Source organism: Stenella coeruleoalba (assembly GCF_951394435.1).
Source record: "Stenella coeruleoalba genome assembly, chromosome: 2".
NCBI lineage: Eukaryota > Metazoa > Chordata > Mammalia > Artiodactyla > Delphinidae > Stenella > Stenella coeruleoalba.
The window spans coordinates 92,313,471-92,335,331 of NC_137147.1; the positions used below are offsets into that span (position 1 = coordinate 92,313,471).

The following is a 21,861-nucleotide window of genomic DNA, read 5'->3' on the forward strand; positions in this document are numbered from 1 at the left end:
TCCCAGAAATATCTGTCTCAACGCTAAGACCCAGCTCCACTGAAAGACTAGCAAGCTCCAGTGCTGGACTACCCATGCCAAACAACTAGCAAGACAGGAACACAACCCCACCCATTAGCAGAGAGGCTGCCTAAAATCATAATAAGTTCACAGACACCACGAAACACACCCCCGGATGCAGTCCTGCCCACCAGAAAGACAATATCCAGCCTCATTCACCAGAACCCAGGCACCAGTCCCCTCCACCAGGAAGGCTACAGAACACACTGAATAAACCTTACCCACTGGGGCAGACACCAGAAACAATGAAAACTATGAACCTGCAGCCTGCAAAAAGGAGACCCTCAAACACAGTAAGTGAAGCAAAATGAGAAGACAGAGAAATACACAGCAGATGAAGGAGCAAGGTAAAAACCCACCAGACCAAACAAATGAAGAGGAAATAGGCAGTCTACCTGAAAAAGAATTCAGATTAATGATAGTAAAGATGATCCAAAATCTTGGAAATAAAATGGAGAACATACAAGAAACATTTAACAAAGACCTAGAACTAAAGAGCAAACAAACAATGATGAACAACACAATAAATGAAATTTAAAATTCTCTAGAATGAATCAATAGCAGAATAACTGAGGCAGAAGAACAGATAAGTGACCTGAAAGATAAAATAGTGGAAATAACTAATGCAGAGCAGAATAAAGGAAAAAGAATGAAAAGAATTGAAGACAGTCTCAGAGACCTATGGGACCCCATTAAATAGTCCAACATTCAAATTATAGGGGTCCCAGAAGAAGAAGAGAAAAAGAAAGGGACTGAGAAAATATTTGAAGAGATTATAGTTGAAAACTTCCCTAATATGAGAAAGGAAAGAGTCAATCAAGTCCAGGAAGTGCAGAGAGTCCCACACAGGATAAATCCAAGGAGAAACACGCCAAGACACATATTAATTAAACTATCAAAAATTAAATACAAAGAAAAAATATTGAAAGCAGCAAGGGAAAAGCAACAAATAACATACAATGGAATGCCCATAAGGTTAACAGCTGATCTTTCAGCAGAAACTCTCCAAGCCAGAAGAGTGTGGCAGCGCATATTTAAAGCAATGAAAGGGAAACACCTACAACCAAGATCACCCTACCCAGCAAGGATCTCATTCAGATTCGACGAAGAAATTAAAACCTTTACAGACAAGCAAAAGCTAAGGGAATTCAGCACCACCAAACCAGCTTTACAACAAATGCTAAAGGAACTTCTCTAGGCAGGAAATACAAGAGAAGGAAAAAACCTATAATAACAAACCCAAAACAATTAAGAAAATGGTAATAGGAACATACCTATCGATAATTACCTTAAATGTAAATGGATTAAATGCTCCCAACAAAAGACATAGACTGGCTGAATGGATACAAAACAAGACCCATATATATGCTGTCTACAAAAGACCCACTTCAGACCTAGGGACACATACAGACTGAAAGGGAGGGGATGGAAAAAGATACTCCATGCAAATGGAAATCAAAACAAAGCTGGAGTAGCAATTCTCATATCAGACAAAATAGACTTTAAAACAAAGACTATTACAAGAGACAAAGAAGGACACTACATAATGATCAAGGGAACGATCCAAGAAGAAGATATAACAATTGTAAATATTTATGCGCCCAATATAAGTGCACCTCAATACATAAAACAAATGCTAACAGCCATAAAAGGGGAAATTGACAGTAACACAATAGTAGGGGACTTTAACACCCTGCTTGCACCAATGGACAGATCATCCAAAATGAAAATAAATGAGGAAACACAAGCTTTAAATGACACATTAAATAAGATGAACTTCATTAATATTTATAGAACATTCCATCCAAAAACAACAGAATACACTTTCTTCTCAAGTGCTCATGGAACATTCTCCAGGATAGATCATACCTTGGGTCACAATTCTAGCCTTGGTAAACTTAAGAAAATTGAAATCGTATCAAGTGTCTTTTCTGACCACACTGCTATAAGACTAGATATCAATTATAGGAAAAATCTGTAAAAAATACAAACACATGGAGGCTAAACAATACACTACTAAATAAGCAAGAAATAACTGAAGAAATCAAAGAGGAAACCAAAAAATACCTAGAAACAAATGACAATGAAAGCACGATGACCCAAAACCTATGGGATGCAGCAAAAGCAGTTCTAAGAGGGAAGTTTATAGCAATACAATCCTACCTCAAGAAACAAGAAACATCTCAAATAAACAACCTAAACTTACACCTAAAGCAATTAGAGAAAGAAGAGCAAAAAACCCCCAAAGTTAGCAGAAGGAAATAAACCATAAAGATCAGATCAGAAATAAATGAAAAAGAAATGAAGGCAATGATAGCAAAGATCAATAAAACTAAAAGCTGGTTCTTTGAGAAGATAAACAAAATTGATAAACCATTAGCCAGACTTATCAAGAAGGGAAAAGACTCAAATCAGTAGAATTAGAAATGAAAAAGGAGAAGTAACAACTAACACTACAGAAACACAAAGGATCATGAGAGAATACTACAAGCAACTATATGGCAATAAAAGGTACAACCTCGAAGAAATGGACAAATTCTTAGAAAAGAGTAACCTTCAGAGACTGACCCGGAAGAAATAGAAAATATAAACAGACCAATCACAAGCACTGAAATTGAAACTGTGATTAAAAATTTTCCAACAAACCAAAGCCCTGGACCAGATGGCTTCACAGGCGAATTCTATCAAACATTCAGAGAAGAGCTAACACCTATCCTTCTCAAACTCTTCCAAAATATAGCAGAGGGAGGAACACTCCCAAACTCATTCTACGAGGCCACAATCACCTTGATACCAAAACTTGACAAGGATGTCACAAAGAAAGAAAACTACAGGCCAATATCAGTGATGAACACAGATGCAAAAATCCTCAACAAAATGCTAGCAAACAGAATCCAACAGCACATTAAAAGGATCATACACCATGATCAAGTGGGGTTTATCCCAGGAATGCAATGATTCTTCAATATATGCTAATCAATCAATGTGATAAACCATATTAACAAACTGAAGGATAAAAACCATATGATCATCTCAATAGATGCAGAAAAAGCTTTTGACAGAATTCAATACCCTTTTATGATAAAAACTCTCCAGAAAGTAGGCATAGAGGGAACTCACCTCAACATAATAAAGACCATATATGACAAACCCACAGCCAACATCATTCTCAATGGTGACAAACTGAAACCATTTCCACTAAGGTCAGGAACAAGACAAGGTTGCCCACTCTCACCACTGTTTTCAACACAGTTATGGAAGTTTTAGCCACAGCAATCAGAGAAGAAAAAGAAATAAAAGGAATCCAAATCATAAAAGAAGAAGTAAAATTGTCACTGTTTGCAGATGACATAATACTATATACATAGAGAACCCTAAAGATGCTACCAGAAAACAACTAGAGCTAATCAATGAATTCGGTAAAGTAGCAGGATATAAAATTAATGCACAGAAATCTCTGGCATTCCTATACACTAATGATGAAAAATCTGAAAGAGAAATTGAGGCAATACTCCCATTTACCATTGCAACAAAAAGTATATAATACCTAGGAATAAACCTACCTAAGGAGACAAAAGATCTGTATGCAGAAAACTATAAGACACCAATGAAAGAAATTAAAGATGATACAAACAGATGGAGAGAGATACCATGTTCTTGGATTGCAAGAATCAAAATTGTGAAAACGACTATACTACCCAAAGAAATCTGCTATCAAGATTCAATGCAATCCCTATCAAGCTACCAAAGGCATTTTTCACAGAACTAGAACAAAAAATTTCACAATTTGTATGGAAATAAAAAAGACCCCGAATAGCAAATGTAATCTTGAGAAAGAAAAACGGAGCTGGATGAATCAGGTTCCCTGATTCCAGACTATACTACAAAGCTACAGTAATCAAAAGAGTATGGTACTGGCACAAACAGAAATATAGATCAAAGGAACAGGATAGAAAGCCCAGAGAGAAACCCACACACATATGGTCACCTTATCTTTGATAAAGGAGGCAAGAATATACAATGGAGAAAAGAGAGTCTCTTCAATAACTGGTACTGGGGAAACTGGACAGCTACATGTAAAAGAATGAAATTAGAACAGTCCCTAACACCATACACAAAAATAAACTCAAAATGGATTAAACACCTAAATGTAAGGCCAGACACTATAAAACTCTTAGAGGAAAACATAGGCAGAACACTCTATGACCTAAATCACAACAGGATCCTTTTTGACCCACCTCCTAGAGAAATGGAAATAAAAACAAATATAAACAAATGGGAGCTAATGAAACTTCAAAGCTTTTGCCCAGCAAAGGAAACCATAAATAAGTCGAAAAGTCAACCCTCAGAATGGGAGAAAATATTTACAAATGAAGCAACTGACAAAGGATTAATCTCCAAAATACACAAGCAGCTCATGCAGCTCAATATCAAAAATACAAACAACCCAATCCAAAAATGGGCAGAAGACCTAAATAGACATTTCTCCAAAGAAGATATACAGATAGCCAACAAACACATGAAAGGATGCTCAACATCACTAATCATTAGAGAAATGCAAATCAAAACTACAATGAGGTATCACCTCACACTGGTCGGAATTGCCATCCGCAAAAAGTCTACAAACAATAAATGCTGGAGAGCGTGTGGAGAAAAGGGAACCCTCTTGCACTGTTGGTGGGAATGTAAATTGATACAGCCACTATGGAGAGCATTATGGAGGTTCCTTAAAAAACTACAAATAGAACTACCATATGACCCAGCAATCCCACTACTGGGCATATACCCTGAGAAAACCAAAATTTAAGAAGAGTCATGTACCAAAATGTTCATTGCAGCTCTATTTACAATAGCCCGGAGGTGGAAACAACCTAAGTGCCCATCATCAGATGAATGGATAAAGAAGATGCGGCACATATATACAATGGAATATTACTCAGCCATAAAAAGAAACAAAATTGAGCTATTTGTAATGAGGTGGATAGACCTAGAGTCTGTCATACAGAGTGAAGTAAGTCAGAAAGAAAAAGACAAATACCATATGCTAACACATATATATGGAATTTAAGGGGAAAAAAATGTCATGAAGGACCTAGGGGTAAGACAGGAATAAAGACACAGACCTATTGGAGAACAGACTTGAGGATATGGGGAGGGGGAAGGGTGAGCTGTGACAGGGCGAGAGAGAGGCATGGACATATATACACTAACAAACGTAAGGTAGATAGCTAGTGGGAAGCAGCTGCATGGCACAGGGATATTGGCTCGGTGCTTTGTGACCACCTGGAGGGGTGGTATAGGGAGGGTGGGAGGGAGGGAGACGCAAGAGAGAAGAGATATGGGAACATATGTATATGTATAACTGATTCACTTTGTTATAAAGCAGAAACTAACACACCATTGTAAAGCAATTATACCCCAATAAAGATGTTAAAAAAAACACCTAAAAATAGAACTACCATATGACCCAGCAATCGCACTACAGCACATACCCTGAGAAAACCATAATTCAAAAAGAGTCATGTACCACAATGTTCATTGCAGCTCTATTTACAATAGCCAGGACATGGAAGCAACCTAAGGGTCTATCAACAGATGAATGGATAAAGAAGATGTGGCACATATATACAATGGAATATTACTCAGCCATTAAAAGAAACTAAATTGAGTTATTTGTAGTGAGGTGGATGGACCTAGAGACTGTCATACAGAGTGAAGTAAGTCAGAAAGAGAAACAAATACCCCATGCTAACACATATATATGGAATAAAAAAATAAAAAATTTTCTGAAGAACCTAGGGGCAGGACAGTAATAAAGACGCAGACGTAGAGAATGGACTCGAGGACACAGGGAGGCGGAAGGGTAAGCTGGGACGAAGTGAGAGAGTGACATGTGGGAACAGATAGCTAGTGGGAAGCAGCCGCATAACACAGCGAGATCAGCTCAGTGCTTTGTGACCACCTACAGGGGTGGGATAGGGAGGGTGGGAGGGAGACGCAAGAGGGAGGGGATATGGGGATATATGTATATGTATAGCTGATTCACTTTGTTATAAAGCAGAAACTAACACACCATTGTAAAGCAATTATACTCCAATATGATGCTAAAAAAAATTTTTTTTGAAGATTGTCAGACTAAACATTGTCATGGTCAAAGGAAATGAATAAGACCCATGTGTCACCAAGACTTGGACACAGAATGAAGAACGTGTGACTGTGTGTGTAATGGTGTCTCCGTGTTACACAATGACACCAGCTAACAGGTATTTCCTCCTTACATATGCCAAGCGCTGTGCTGAGCACTGTACATACATCATCTCAGGTAATCTAAAAATTCAGGGAGCTGTTACAATTTCAGCACCATTTTACAGATGAAGAAACTGAGGCTCAGAGCAGTTCCAAGGGTTGCCCATAAGAGTTATGCTTCATAGAGTCATGTGTTCTCCCAAATGGTATGTGTTTCCCGGGAAATGAGTCAGAAACAAGGAGTCCTTAGACTCTCTCTTGATCAATGAACTCACTGACCCTCGTAGAACATTCTTCAGCTGGTGAAGAAAAGAATCTCCCTAAACCAAAGCACAGTAAAGGGTGCACACTAATCCAATCAGCTAGAGTAGTCGCTTTCGGCCTTTTCAATCTAGGGAGAATGTCACAGGGCTTGTCTAGGGAGCGTCATTTCCCATCTAGACCTCAGAATCACAGACAGTGGCAGCAAGTTTTCAGAATGGTCTCAGTCTCGCCCCAAAGCAATCTGCCTGACAATGTCATAAACCTTTTTCTGTTTTCCACTCTCAGGTCTTGGTTTAGTGTTCCAGCATCTTAAAGACTGTTCTAGAGCTACTAAGTGGCCTATGAATAGTAATATATCTACAAAAAACTAATATTGTACAATTACCAGGGGAACAAAATAAATTTCCCTCTGAGATTAATTTAATCACACTAATTTTTTTTTTCTCCAGGGTGTTTAGATGCATACAATATAAAAGACTTTTAAATCGTTCCAGATAAAATGTTAACTTTTCTATTGTGACTTCTGAAAAAGAACTAAAAATGCTCTTAAAATTATACAGAAGGAGACAGATCTAGTATACGTCTTCTCCAGAGAGATAAGAGGTAAAACAAAAGAAAGGCATAGAAAAGAAAAAAGACATCAAATATATTTCAGTGGGACTTTCACAGGGCATCCCTAATGATCTGTTTGTCTGCTAGTTCTGCTTTTCCAAAGTTCTTCTATGCCTCCCCCTTGAAGGCCTGCTATCTGCTGGGGAGCAGGCCCTCAGCTTTGGCTCATTGCTTCATCTCAGTGTAGGGCTTCAGAGGCCTTGGACGACCAAAGTGGGCATTTCTTTGAGTTGATGTGGGGCTGGCTTGCTGAACTACAAGGGCGCCTTTGGATAACTCAGGGCATACAAACTGCTTTGTTTATTAGGACTAAAAATTAGACCATGTAGTACAATCTGGGAACTAGGCCAAATTTCAGGCAGGACCTCAGCATTTATGACAATAACAAAGGCACAGTGGAAAAGTCCAGTTAATGAGGAAAGGCACCCATAAAGAATTTCCCAAAGAGCCAAGGGGTTATAATAACATACTACATATAGTCTAATCCTTCCTAAGACTCTACCTCTTATACTAGGGTTCTACACAAATAACACCAGCTCTGGGGAAGTATGCAATTTTCTCCTGAACCCCTGAGGATCAGATGAGAAAAGTGTGCAGCTCTGAGTTCCTACCCTCTGCAGGATGCTGGGGAACTGGGACCCCTGGCCAACTCATGGCGGTGTCCTCCTCCAACATTCTAGGCTTTCCTGGCCTCCAGCCCATTCTCATTCAGGGTAGGATGATAAATCTAAATTTAGACAAACCCACACTACCTGGCTTTGTGATTTTGTTGTTGTTGTTGAGTGGCGTTTGTTTGGGAATAAAGGTATTGAAGGGAAAGAACAGAGGACAAGTTGGGAAAGAGGGAAAGAAAATTGTCTACATGGAATGGGGGAAGAGAGGCTTTAAAACCATCTTCTATCATTAAAACACAATAACAATAATTTATAAATAAATGGAAGTGTCAATCTTTTATTTTTTTGTGATATTTAATGAATTTTCATCAAATTTGCAAGTTTTGCTTAGGATGGCTTAGGTTAAAATAAAGACTACCCTAAATTTGCTTCTAGTAATTGGCAATGGGATTCCCTAATGACATACATAAAAGTAGGCAGGTGTCCTCTGTAGGAGCTGACAAATAGATTCATTAAGAAGCTCAAGCAAGTGCTGAGCAGAGCACAAGCTGCCAAGATGTGAACAGAGAAAATGCACAGTGGTTTCAAGTGTGAGTCTCCAATCAAAACTCACTAGGACACATGGGGAGGGAGAAGGGTAAGCTGGGACGAAGTGAGACAGTGGCATGGACATATATACACTACCAAACGTAAAACAGATGGCTAGTGGGAAGCAGCCGCATAGCACAGGGAGATCAGCTCGGTGCTTTGTGACCACCTGGAGGGGTGGGATAGGGAGGGTGGGAGGGAGACGCAAGAGGGAGGCGATACGGGGATATAGGTATATGTATAGCTGATTCACTTTGTTATACAGCAGTAACTAACACACCATTGTAAAGCAATTATACCCCAATAAAGATGTTATTTTAAAAAACCCAAAAAACTCACAAGGACAGATACACTAAGTTTCTGAACTGATCTGCAACTGAGCTGCTTCTCAGAGGAGCAATTCCAAGAACCAGGCTCCAGGGCAAGTTACAGTGGGCATTTATTTATTTAGTAGTTAACGATCCACCCCTGCATCCTAGCTGGGGAGGCCAGCTAGGAACTGTACAGCAGGGTACAAAGCTGCTTTGAAACAAAGCAGACCAGATCCTTTCCCCTGCTCCCTGAATAAATGAACGGATGAATGAATGAGGGGCTCCCAGCTGCGGCACCCGTACCTTCTCCAACATCTCATCCCACATCCTTCAGATTCCTCTTCCACATTCCTCCTCCTGATTCACTCCACCTGGGGTAAGTGTTCAAAAGCAAAGGTCACCCAGACCCTTATACAAATGTGCTGGTTTGGGGGAGGAAGAAGCCGGAGAGGTTGATGGGTTTGGCAGAACAGAATCAGGAGGCATTTCATAAGAATGGAAGACTGTGCTCTGTGTCCCTCCCATGGAGGGTCACCAGCGGCACCAGAAATAGGACAAGGAATTTGAAGGGAATAAAGGAGGAAAAACCTAAGGGTGTGACTATGGCATGTAGCCTGAAGCCTTTTTGGGAAACCGGTTTTCCCAAAATGGTGACTGTTTATAACAACAAAGGATAGCAAACCCATTTCAGATATTATCTTCCCTCAATAGTCCCTTCCAGTGAGATGATTTGTTTATATACTCAGTAAGGAAAGTGACATCTAGAAAGTCAGAAGACACTTGCATAGGCCATGCCAGTGTCAAGGCCCATGGCACAACACAGGCTTCTAGGAAACTTTCTGGTTCCAGACAAAGCCCCCAGGGTCCTGTGGTTTAGCTCCTTGAAGGTTGATATGAATGAGTCTTATCTACCTCTAGGTACCTCACCCCTGTGCCAGGAACAGAGCAATTCCTCAGTAATTTTTGTCCCTAGTAATTTAATTTGTAATAATACTTAAAATTTTTTAATAATAGTTGTGTTTTTTAAATAAATGAACAAATAAGAAGTTCACTGTTGCAATAATCCAGAGAAAGCTTCTACCAAAAAATAAGTTCACACCTATTAGTATATGCCTGGCAATGTGCTAGGCATGGGGTAGGGGGTGAAGGAGGATACAGATGCATCACTTTGTGTTAAACACTGTTCTCTGGCCACTGTCCTCCACTGTACAACCCTGATACCCAGGGAAAACAGCCATTAATTTCTAACATGTCAATGTGAGGAGGATATCCTTCCTATGAGAAAGATCTTGGAAACAAGAAAGCACCAGGCAACTAGGCAGACATGGGGAGTTAAGATTTGGGCAAGCAAGCTTGAAAGCAGGAGATATGACGCAGTCCACCCATAACTAGCTTCAGCTGAAAGCACTTCACTTACCATTAGCATATAATTGAGGAAAGGGCTTATCACCACCTGCAGTGCTAATCACTGCGAACTCAAACTGGATTTTGCATCTGTGACAAAGCCCCACAGTTCCCTGAAAATGCCACTGAAGTAAGACAAGTTTCTGTTGCAAAATTACAACATAAAATACTTTCAACATATGCCTTCTTACTCATGACAGACACACACAACCATTTTGACAGGAGCTATTGTAAAGAAGAAGGAAGAGGCAGAGAACAGAAGGAAAGGGAGGGAGGAAGGCAGACATGCCATAAAGAAAGGAGTTACATATGGAAGAGGACAAATCAAACCTCAAACTTCAGATGCAGAGATTAACAAGGAAGAGCCCCTTTGCATACCTTGTTTCAGGAAATCTTCAAGAGCTTCTTGAAGACCTTGAAGGTCTTGAAGACCCCCCAAATCTAAGTCAAATTCACCATAAGGAAACAACAATCCAATTAATAAGGACTGGGTAAATGTTAACTGTCCCAGAAGATAACTGAAAAAGGAAAAAGGGAGGGCTTGGAGTCCTGAATCTGAAAGGTGGCTCTACATTTTACCAACTAAGTGGCCTTGGAAAAAAATTTTAGTCCGCCAATCTTCAGTTTCCCCACCTGTAAAATGTGAAAAATAATATTTACCATGCAGAGTTGGGAAGATCATATGAGGTAATGCATATAAAAGCACTGGCACTGGGCTTCCCTGGTGGCGCAGTGGTTGGGAGTCCGCCTGCGGATGCGGGGTGCGCGGGTTCGTGCCCCGGTCCGGGGAGGGGGTCCTGCGTGCCGCGGAGCGGCTGGGCCTGTGGGCCGTGGCCGCTGGGCATGCGCGTCCGGAGCCTGTGCTCCGCGGCGGGAGGGGCCACGGCAGTGAGAGGCCCGCGTACCGCAAAAAAAAAAAAAAAAAAAAAAAGTATAAAAGCACTGGCACTGTGCTTCCTAATTAAATACTTTTCTCCCTCCTCACCTCTTTGCTCTTGCCAGAATCTTCAGGGCACTCCTAACTGAAATAAGAATAGAGGATCTGTCCAGTGCTTCTGAAACTCAAATGTGTATATGAATCATTTGGGTTCAAATGCAGATTCTGACTCAGCAGTTTTGTGATGTGGCCTGAGGTTCTGAATTTCTAAACAAGCTCCAGGGGAGAAGATGATGCTTGTTAGAGGCCCGCTTTTCAAGAAGCAAAGTATTAAATAGCCGCTAAGAGTTTTGATAAATACAAATTTCTATGATATAAGAAAGGTACATGTATTTTTCAAAAGGCTGTGCAAATAATTTAGTGAAATTCGTACATATCCAAAAAAGTCCCATTTGTCCACTATAGATGGGGAACCTTGTGAGATACTTGATTTCACCAGTAGACTAGAGCGGAATCAACATCAGAGCTAAAACACTGAAATGCCTTACACCACTGCTTAGACTATAGAAAGAAAATGTCCTTTTGACTCAGCTGAAGACATTTTTCTAGATTTCTCATTCAATCCTTAGAAAAATACATTGGATGAAAATAAAAATCAGAGATTCTTCATGCACTTTCAGTTAAAGCTCTGGCAAATAAAAAGATCAGATCAAGCATTATGTTGGAAAACAAAAGACCGCGGAAGAAATTCCACAGGTATGTGGAGGCACGGGGGAGCATGGCAGGAAGAGAAGGGGAAGAGGGCAGGAGGAACCCTTTTTTAAAAATGAAAAAATGCAAAATGCAAAAAACCTGACCATTTGCACAGGAAATAACATATATAGGTCCTGTATAGGTTCAGGAATTTATTTATAATTATTTGCACATAAAGCATAAATTCAGAACTATTCCTAATGTCAAAATACTTTAGTTATTTTTAATAATCACACATATAAAATTCACATTCGAACTAAACAAACAAGAAAAATTCAACTGCCTTGCATACTCAAAACATTCAATTCTAGAATAACCTAGAACTTTCGAAGGAGCACATCATTTTCTTCAGTCAGTTTAGGTTTAGATGGACTTAAAGGGGACTGGTACTGGGCTTTCTGAGTAGCCAATGGTTTCACAAATCCAGACAAGGGTTCAAAGTGCAGTGCAAATTAGTAAGTTTCCAAATCAAGTTAGACCATTTTTATACTATATGAATGCAACATGGTATATTTTTCAAAAGACATTTATTAACAACATGAACAAGTTTTTTAAAAAGAATTTATCTCACAAAGCACCGAGCTGATCTCCCTGTGCCATGCGGCTGCTTCCCACTAGCTATCTATTTTACGTTTGGGAGTGTATATAAATAAGTCCATGCCACTCTCTCACTTCGTCTCAGCTTACCCTTCCCCCTCCCTGTGTCCTTAAGTCCATTCTCTACGTCTGCTTCTTTATTCCTGTCCCACCCCTAGGTTCTTCATAACCATTTTTGGGGTATTTTTTGTTTTTTTTTTTTTGATTCCGTATATATGTATTAGGCATAGGGAGGGTGGGAGGGAGACACAAGAGGGACGGGATATGGGGATATATGTATATGTATAGCTGATTCACTTCGTTATAAAGCAGAAACTAACACACCACTGTAAAGCAATTATACTCCAATAAAGGTGTTAAAAAAAGAAAAAGAATTTATCTCTTATTAGAAAATTATCTCCCTTACCCAGATATAGTGAAAACATTAACTGTAAGTCTAACACCATTCAATTTTATACTTAATATTACAATGTCTTGTACTGTTATTTCATTTCTGTATATAAAATAATCTCAAGGGGATAGCAAATCTCTGAGGAGCTAAGACCCTACCTTATACTTTTTTAAGTCTCTATAGGATTTAACAAAGTGATAAACAATTCCTAATTACTCAATATAAGCCAGATAAACCCAATTTTTTTTTTTTTCTTTGCAGTACATGGGCCTCTCACTGTTGTGGCCTCTCCCGTTGCGGAGCACAGGCTCCGGACGCGCAGGCTCAGCGGCCATGGCTCACGGGCCCAGCCGCGCCGCAGCATGTGGGATCTTCCCAGACCGGGGCACGAACCCGTGTCCCCTGCATCGGCAGGCGGACTCTCAACCACTGCGCCACCAGGGAAGCCCTAAACCCAATTTTTTTAATGCAAAATAATACATGAGGGAAATGCAATTCCATTTATCAGAACAAACAGGAGCTAATATAATGGTTAGTAATTCACAACACAAACAAGTCATTTCCAGTACATAACTTTGAGAAGTACATTTGCCAAAGAAAGATAGGCTCTAGCATAAATATAGATTTTTCACATTTTTTTAGCATAACATCTTTGTGCAGTTCATTAACTTTTCCATATCAGAGAGTGAGGGAGAAGAAAAGAAATCAAACATTCCTTTAGCTTATTTTCTCACCTAGAAAAGTCTGAGCAGTGCTTTCTCTGCCAGACATTACGAAGTCCAGCCCATTTGTGCTCCTAAACTCACAAATGTCTTGCTTACAACAATGGCGTTTTTGTGGCATTTGGCCTACAAGAGTGTTTAAAACATTGCAGCACAGGACTTTGTGGTTTGCAAGAATCATAGAAACATGACTTGGAAAGGAATCTTCAAAGTTCAATTATTCATTCCATCCTTCTGCTTCCATATAAAAGTTATCTAAACCAGCAGTATAATAGATTTAATATTTTTTAAAAGGCTCTCTGCTTTTTAAGATAGAGAGCAATAATATAGCATAATTAAACAAAAATTGGGTTGGCAGCCAGGACAAGGACAGTTAATTATAGAAATTGGAAACTAGTTAAGGCAACAAGACATAATTATTAATGGCCCAATGGCAACCTGTTGGGAGGTATGATACGGCACATGACTCTGTCCTCAACTGTGTTGTGCTCAATATTTTAATTAAGAGCTTATATTGGTCATTCTTAACCTGGTTGCTCATTAGAACCACATGGGGAGACTTTTTTTTTAATACCAATGCCTGGACTCCACCCCCCAGAGCCTCTATTTTGATTGGCCCATTGGTTTAGAATTCAGTGAAGATGCAGAAGACATGTTGGTAAGTCCACACATGGCACAGCAGAGTAAGGCCTGTTCTGTGACAAGCAAGATGCAGAGATAAATGTGGCACAGTCCTGATCATTAATAATGAAAGTGAGATTAATAGGAGATTAATAGGAGTCAACAATCACCAGAAAGCCAGAGCAATCTTGGGCTGCATTAATAATCCTTCTACTTCAAGCTGATCAAATAACTTTTGGAATATTGCTTGACTTTGGAGCAACACACTTTAAGAAATGATAGCAGAGCTGAAGCTCTTTGAAAAGAAAGGGAATTGGAGATGATTGTTCTGGAGACTAGTCTACTCAGTGAGCCAAACATCAGAAGGGTTGTCACATGAAATAGGAGACACACTTGCTCTGCTTTGGCCTCAGAAGAAAAACTAACCCAATGGCTAATAAAGCAAAAGAAGATCAATTTGGATCAAATGATGGACAAACTGTCTAATGATCAAAACTATGCAAAGACAGAAAAGGCCCTTTTCAGAAGTGGTATGTTTTCCTCCTCTAGAGGGATACAAACACAGACTGGATATGTCATCACTAAAAATTCTGTGGAGAGAAGTTGATGGAAAAGCTTTAAAGGATAATTCTATGCTGAGATTCTATGATGAACTTCAGCTAACTTCCTTACTGTACCAGTCAGGCTTTCCCATTTGTATAAAACAACTCCTCTTCCATGCACTTTTGGGCTATTGGGAAAGAATGATGTCACCACCTGCAGCATATCTAGATTGTACCTGGACAGCCACATCTATTGAGGTGACCTTGATTCACAGCAAACTTTACAACCAAAGAGCACATGTAAAACCCAGAACAACTAGGGCTGCTAGAGATGTCAAATCAGGGTATCAGCAAGTAGAAATTTAGATCACCGATCTAGATATAAGAATCTGATTGCTGTTCTGTGCTCAAAGAAAAGTCTCTCACCATTCAAGCCAGAACATTCTTACCCGTTCTTATAACTACAACCTTTCCTACATGCACATAAACATGCAACACACATTTATATATATGGCCCCTAATCAACTCCTAGCATCATTTTTAAATTACCTCCAGATTTAACTTTAATGCCTGAATAGTTTACTTTTGTAAGACACTGCATATAGAAAGTCAGATATAAAATTCAACAGTAACCTGAGCACAGGTTTTATAACAGTAGACATGAATTTGAGACTACATTGTTAACACAAATGATTTGATTAATCTTTCCACTACAGAACATAAAATGTGAGAGTTACTATCTTTTAATAATATGAATCATAGAAACAAACTAACTGGTCCAGTAAAGAAAATTACAAAACAGGGTTAAAAACCTTGATACCGTTGGGGTTGTGGTTTTTCCGTTAAGCTCTCAACTGTTACTGAACTTGTCCAATGTTATCCACGTGATTGATTTATGGATTACTTTCATAAACCATTTGCCAACAAAGGAAATGGCAGTTGTAGTTCTTGCTTCACACAGAAGGTTACTTTCCTTCCTGCTCCATCTTTACATTTCTCAGTCTTAGTTTCAATCTGTCCCACCACAGTGAGGCTACAGCAGAGCTCCAAAATTCTAACACCAAAATTAGCTTATCTTAACTCTTTTAATTCCAATTACACATTGTTTGGAAACTTTTAAATTTTATATCATTGCAATGAATAAAGTAAAAGTTAAATAAACCTAATCTACGTGGCTTTACTTGAAACTTACTTCACAGAGCAGATGGAATGGAACTAGTTTATGAAGATGCTTAAATTATCTCAAGCCTGGAACAGGTAAATGACAAACACTTCAGAGTTTTAGAGCTTAACTGTATTTTTTAATTACCTTAATTTGCCATTTTAGAACGTTTAGGAATAGGAATTCAGAGGCTAAAACAAAAGATTAAAACAGATCAACCAAATTAAGGAAACAAAAAAATCAGACAAATGCTTAGCCAAAGAATAACACTATTTAAACAAATCAGATGTTAAAAAGATAAAACATTTATACTTTTAAAGTCCTGAATCCAGAATGAAAATGAATTTGAGAGATGTCCAAAAATTATCTTTTCTCTTCAAGTAATTATTTATAAAGAAAGATAAAAACCTCTGTCATGTAGAACGTAGAATAATTTATACAGATATTAACAGCACACAAAACAGAAGACATTTCAATGTTTGCTAAAAAGCCATTGCTACTATAGTAACGCTGCAATACAAACAAAACATGCAACAACCAACAACCAGAAACCGATAACAAATGCAAGTTACTGGCACTTTCCACAACTAATTCCAGCTTGGTCACAGAGTTTGTCATCATCTGTCCTCTTTGGTTGGTGCAGAAATTGCTTTGATTATCAGTCTTCTTGGTGAGGAGCTACAGCATGTTGGCAGTGCAACTATGCTGGTCATGAAAAAAAGAAAGAGAAATCCAAATTTTCCATCGGGCCAAGGATTAAAGCAGGACTAGGATGTGTCCCAGCATGTGGATATCCCAGAGTCTCCCAAAGAAAATGTTTAGAGTTTTACCTTCCCACAGGCTTTTTGTACTTGGATAGTCAAAATGTCAGAAAATTGATTCAAAAATGCTTCACTTCATTTCAATGAGCCTGAAAGCTTAAATACTATTTCTCTTTTTTTACTGCAAATTATTAATTAAGGGAGCTATACCCCACTCCCTTCTTTTTTTGCATGTTTTTTCCCCTGCCCTCTGACTTCCAAACCCCGGACTTCTAAAAAAAATTTAAACTGCTTTCTTCAGGTCCTCCAACTGCTTCCTTCTGACTTAAAGATGTTTTGCCTTAGCTCATGAGCGCCTAGCATCAGATATGGTTTCCTGCCTCCTGTTCCCTGAGGGGCTCCACCCTGCACCCCACCCCATCCCAGCTTTCGTCTCATCCTTTCTCTGCTTTCCTCAGCTCTCCACTGCTTCTTGGGCTCCCTCCCTCCCCCTTTAACTATGGGGGAGTTTCTACCGCCACACCTTTCAGCCGCCTGCCTTCAGTTCTATTTTTTCTCCTAGCGTTAAGCACCTCCTTCCAATGGATATCCCTAATCTACAACTCTAACCCCACCCAAGTTACATTCCATATTAACCTGGGCATTTCAATTTGGATATCGAATCTATTTAATCCCAAGTGCTAATAACATCCTTTTTCACTCTGTTGACTACTCAGCTCCTGAGACCCTATTACCTCATATTCAAATTCTTTTTTTAAACAGTCAGGTCTCACCTACCTGAACTATCGTTTCCCATGACACACCCTAATTCCCATGAATTAGGTTGGACCTCGGGACTTTGCTCCTGTCTCTGTTCCTAACATTGGTGGTACAAATAAACAAACGAGGCTCGAATCATTTCCCTTTTCCTCTGGTGACACTTCCTCAAATACTTCACTCACCCTTCACTCCCCTAACACTTACAGGCCACATCACACAAGTAAAATTTAGCATTACCTTTTCAGTACTACCTACTGTCAAATTCGTTCTTATGTCCTGGTCTTCTCTTCTGGAGTAGATTATACATTCTCCTTGAAGGTGGAAAGCAAAATTTATACCTGCTTTTTTAATAACCCCGGTATCACTCAACACATTACCAGCCTAAGCAATAGGGACTTCTAGCATGCAGTTTGGGGCCCACCTAAATATAACCTGCCCATCCCAGTTTCCTCATGTGTTTCTACTCCTTTGAGCTTCACATTCTTTTTGTTCATGGCCTCAAAACCTCTTTGGAAAGTGATTAAGTCAACAAACACACATGTTACTAGGCATAGAGCAGGCACATCGTGAACATATTGAATTTTAAAAATCATTTCTATTAAAAAAAAGGGACTAGGACTCATCGATTCACCCACGCACACAGGGATACAGGTTTTACTGTTGTGCCCGTCTGGTCTCAGAGAAACACAGACACATCATTACAATGTGGGGTCTATAGAGGTCCAGTGACTGTCCAAGCTCACACACCCAGAATGATGGTGGGCCATAATTTTTTACTCTACTCAAACCACTGATTCTGAGTTAAAAGAGAAGAGACTGTGGAAACATAGAAAGCCCCGTTTAAGTGGGTGGGAGGGACATGGAAGGGGCTCATGCTGAAGGGCATCTTGGTGGCACCATTGTAACACTGACTGCTAAGAATCAGCCATATTGCCACATTGAATGAACACTTTTTGGAAAACCCAAATGGTCATTGTTCTACCCATCACAAAAATCATAAGAGCAACAAGAGCTCCATCCAATAACCATAATATCAACAAGCCATCTCAAGATTCAAGGAATAAATTAAGGTGTTCGAATCACAGTTTTTGGATGGAAAGCTTTCTTTAAAAGCATCCAAAACTACTTGGTTAAATTTTCACCAACTTATAGAAGCCTGTACACTTCCTGAAATAGGATCAATAATTCAGCTCAGGAAAATGCCCTTTAGAAACTTCCCATCTATATTCATGCATGAAATACATTCAGACAGAAGTTGTTAAGCGTTCACGTTTACTGAACTTTCTGAGTTTGAGGCAGGATAAGTTTCTCAGCACTCAGACAAGTTCATCCCCCTTCTCAAATTCTGTTAGAGTTCAAGAGAATTGAATGGGGGTAGGGTATGCCTGTGCTGATGTGAGACATAAAAATAACAGGAGCCAGTGGGAACCGATGTTTTCCAACATTTCTTTATTTTTTAATAAAGTTGGAAAATAGCTATAATTAATCCAACACTTTTTCTGACATTTTTTGACATTGACACATTTTAATACAACTGTTTTCAGTACTTCTACCATTCACTCTGAACTCCTTTTAATAGGGATCATGAGTGGCTGTCTGGCTCGCTCTCACGTTTTTCTAACATTATTAACATATTTTAATACAACAACTGTTCTCATTACTTCTATTATTCATTCCTATCATTAACCAAGAAAACTTTGAACTCCTTTCTAATGAGAATAATAATTCTAGCATTCAGCTCACTCTTCCTTCACTCTCCAATCTCACTTTGTGTTACATATCTTGGCAGTCTGAAATCCCACTTGTTTTATGTTTTCCACCTTCCAGTTTTCACAATATCATGTGTCATTTCCCAATTAATTTCACTTAGAATCATTAACCTTGTCTTTTGTGTTCTAAACCCTTTATCTTTTAAAAGCACTTTTGATCATTTTTTAAGCCTGTGCTATGTCCTATAAAGTGCTTTGAAGCTTAAGGGTCTGTTGATAAATTAATGTCCTCTAGGTATTGAAATATCTTCCTTCAACCTTCAAAGAGAAAAGTTTGCCAGTCTTTGTGTTTGTGGAAATCATACCAGTTATCTGAGCTTTGTGTAAATTTTTCTCCCAAGTTCTCATCTACAAACGCTAAGGGTAAGATTTAAGGTCATTCTTAGCCTCACATTTGTAAAATTTTATATCTCCTTTATCTGCCTTTGTCCTCTGAGTATAAAAACTTTACCAGCAGGTATGTAAGAGAAGGAGAGGAGGTTCAGAGGATTTGTTTGGGGTTTTTTTTGTTGTTGTTGCAGTTTGTCTTTCAAGATTGGTCAAAAGAACAGCAGGGTATCATGGAAACAAAACAGGCTTTGAATCTGGCCAGTCTAAATTAGAATTCTACCTATGAGCAGTGTGACCTCAGACAAGTTACTAAATGGAACTCCACCTCAACTCTCTGGGTTTTGTGGAAGATTAGGTATATGTGTAAAGTACCTGGTACACAGCTAGACTCACAGCTGTAAGAATGGGAACCATTATCCAGCTGTGTGACCTTGAGTAAATCACTTAAGAGAGATCTCTGTGTATCAATGTATTCATATACAAAAGTGAGATAAGTAAAGTGCTCTCTTCATAGAGTTATGAGATTAAATTAGTTTAATATAATACAGTGCTTAGAACCCTGCCTTTCAGATGGTAAGCACTATATATGCGTAAGCTACTATTATTATTATAACTAACTTTGTTATTATCATCACTGTTAACCATCTATCTGTCAATATCCACACTGAGAGTGTCAGAAATATTTCCTGAACTCATCAAATGCTTTGCACAGAGTAGGTAATCAATAAGTATCTCATCAAATCATTATCATTGCCATATTGCTTATTCGGCAGGTGCAGGGGGCTGTTCTCTACAACCACAGTTGTTTACACTGTTAATCTTCTTGCCTTAGGTGCATTTGTATCTCTGCTATTGCATTCCCTGCATAATTCATCAGCAACTTCCACACCTTCAGTATCACAGATTTGCTGACTTTTCAGCATGATGTCTGCTGCAAAAAGTTTACAACTTTAGTCAACTTCTCAGTATCTTCCGAACATTATTTTCACTGATATCTTACTTTATCCAGTACTTCATAGGGAATCTAAAATTTATCGTGCATACTTGCCCACAGCCATGTTAGGTTAAAGAAAAAAATCCATATAAAAAGTTTAGCATAGAGCCTGGTACATAGTAAGCATCTAATACATATTAGCTAGTCTTACTATTATCAAATATTTATATAAATTATTTCATTTAACCCTTTGGCAGATAATCCTATAAGGAAAATTCCCCATTTCACAGGTAAAATTAATGATATGCAGAAAAATAAATAAATCAAGATCACAAGTTAGCAAACGAGAAAGAGAAAAGATTCAAACTGTGGTCTATCTTATCCCCAAACACTCTTTCCACTACATTTGAGGAAACGTCACCATTTCTCCTTTCATCTTTTTTATAATTTTCAGTTTATTCCCATCTCCTCTTCAGCCTTACGGGGGAAGACTACTTCATCAATTATTATAAGCATTCGCACTGAGATCTGTTGGGGTTTCTTCAAATCCATTTCCATTTGCAGTAATATCCTTTAAACTAGGCAAGACTGAACAAAAGACCCGTGGGTTCTGCCTTTCTTAAAAGGACAGTCCACGTAGGACGTGCTCAAAAATCCTTAAAAATCAGATAGATATAAATTCAAATCCCACCTCTATAAAGACTAGCTCATAGAGTCATTGTGTGTTACTCTACTTCAGTCTGTTCAGTAACTCTATGAAATAGGTACTTTTAATAGCCCCAATTTGTATCTGAATAGGCTGGGGCTGAGAAGGGTTCCACAGCTCACTGTCTGGCCAGACATCCTGTTGGGAGTTCCCAAATCAACACACCACCAGCCAGGTCTAGTGGGGACCCTTGCTCATTCTAGGAGGGCCTGGCTCATACCCTCTGAGCCACGGTAGGGGTCATTAGACCTGAGATACGCATGACCCTCTCTGCTCTGCACCTTCCCTTTCTCAACTTTTGCTGTCATTCTCGGTTTTGCCAGCCCATAATGGGTTTTGGTTTTTTCCTTAGTATGTTTTAACTCCGAGACAAAGCTGCCTTATTCCGTCTGCTGTAGCTACAGAATATTGTTCCACTGCCTTGTCATTGTTAGGAAGCCCAACAGAAAACCCAGCCCCAGCTACACACCTGTGTGCTTTTGTTCAATATCATGCAAGCTCAAGAGAAAACCATCTCTGTATCCTTGGCATGTTATTATTAAAAGAAAAATCAAAAGCAAATGTGGCAAATGGTTAACATCTATTTAACCTGGGTGGTAGGCACACAGGTGTCATATTATTCCCTGTACTTTCCTCTAAGTTTGAAATATTTCATAAATTAAGTAAAAATAACTATAAATATAAAAGACTGTATCATCTTACAAAATGCAGACAAAATATGGCTTTCCTTATCTAGTTACTACTCACAGAATGAAAATACCTCTTACACACTGGAAAATAAGGATAAAGCCAAGTACGTAAATGCATAATTACCCAGTAGTAGATTACTTATTACTGG

The 21,861-nt window shown here is 38.9% G+C and overlaps 1 protein-coding gene across 4 annotated transcripts in view; it reads right to left on the reverse strand.

Annotated features, from left to right (window-relative positions):
* ATP8B4 (ATPase phospholipid transporting 8B4 (putative)) overlaps positions 1-21,861 on the reverse strand; it is a 258,761-nt gene that overhangs the window by 193,149 nt on the left and 43,751 nt on the right. Inside the window, exon 1 of one of the 4 annotated variants that reach the window (XM_079914505.1) lies at positions 10,760-11,212. The exons of the other annotated variants lie outside the window; for them this stretch is intronic. Within the exon in view, the coding sequence (XP_079770631.1) occupies positions 10,760-10,762 (3 nt within the window). The 5' untranslated portion in view covers positions 10,763-11,212. Of the gene's footprint in view, positions 1-10,759; positions 11,213-21,861 lie in introns of those variants that run through there. 4 annotated transcript variants of the gene reach the window in all.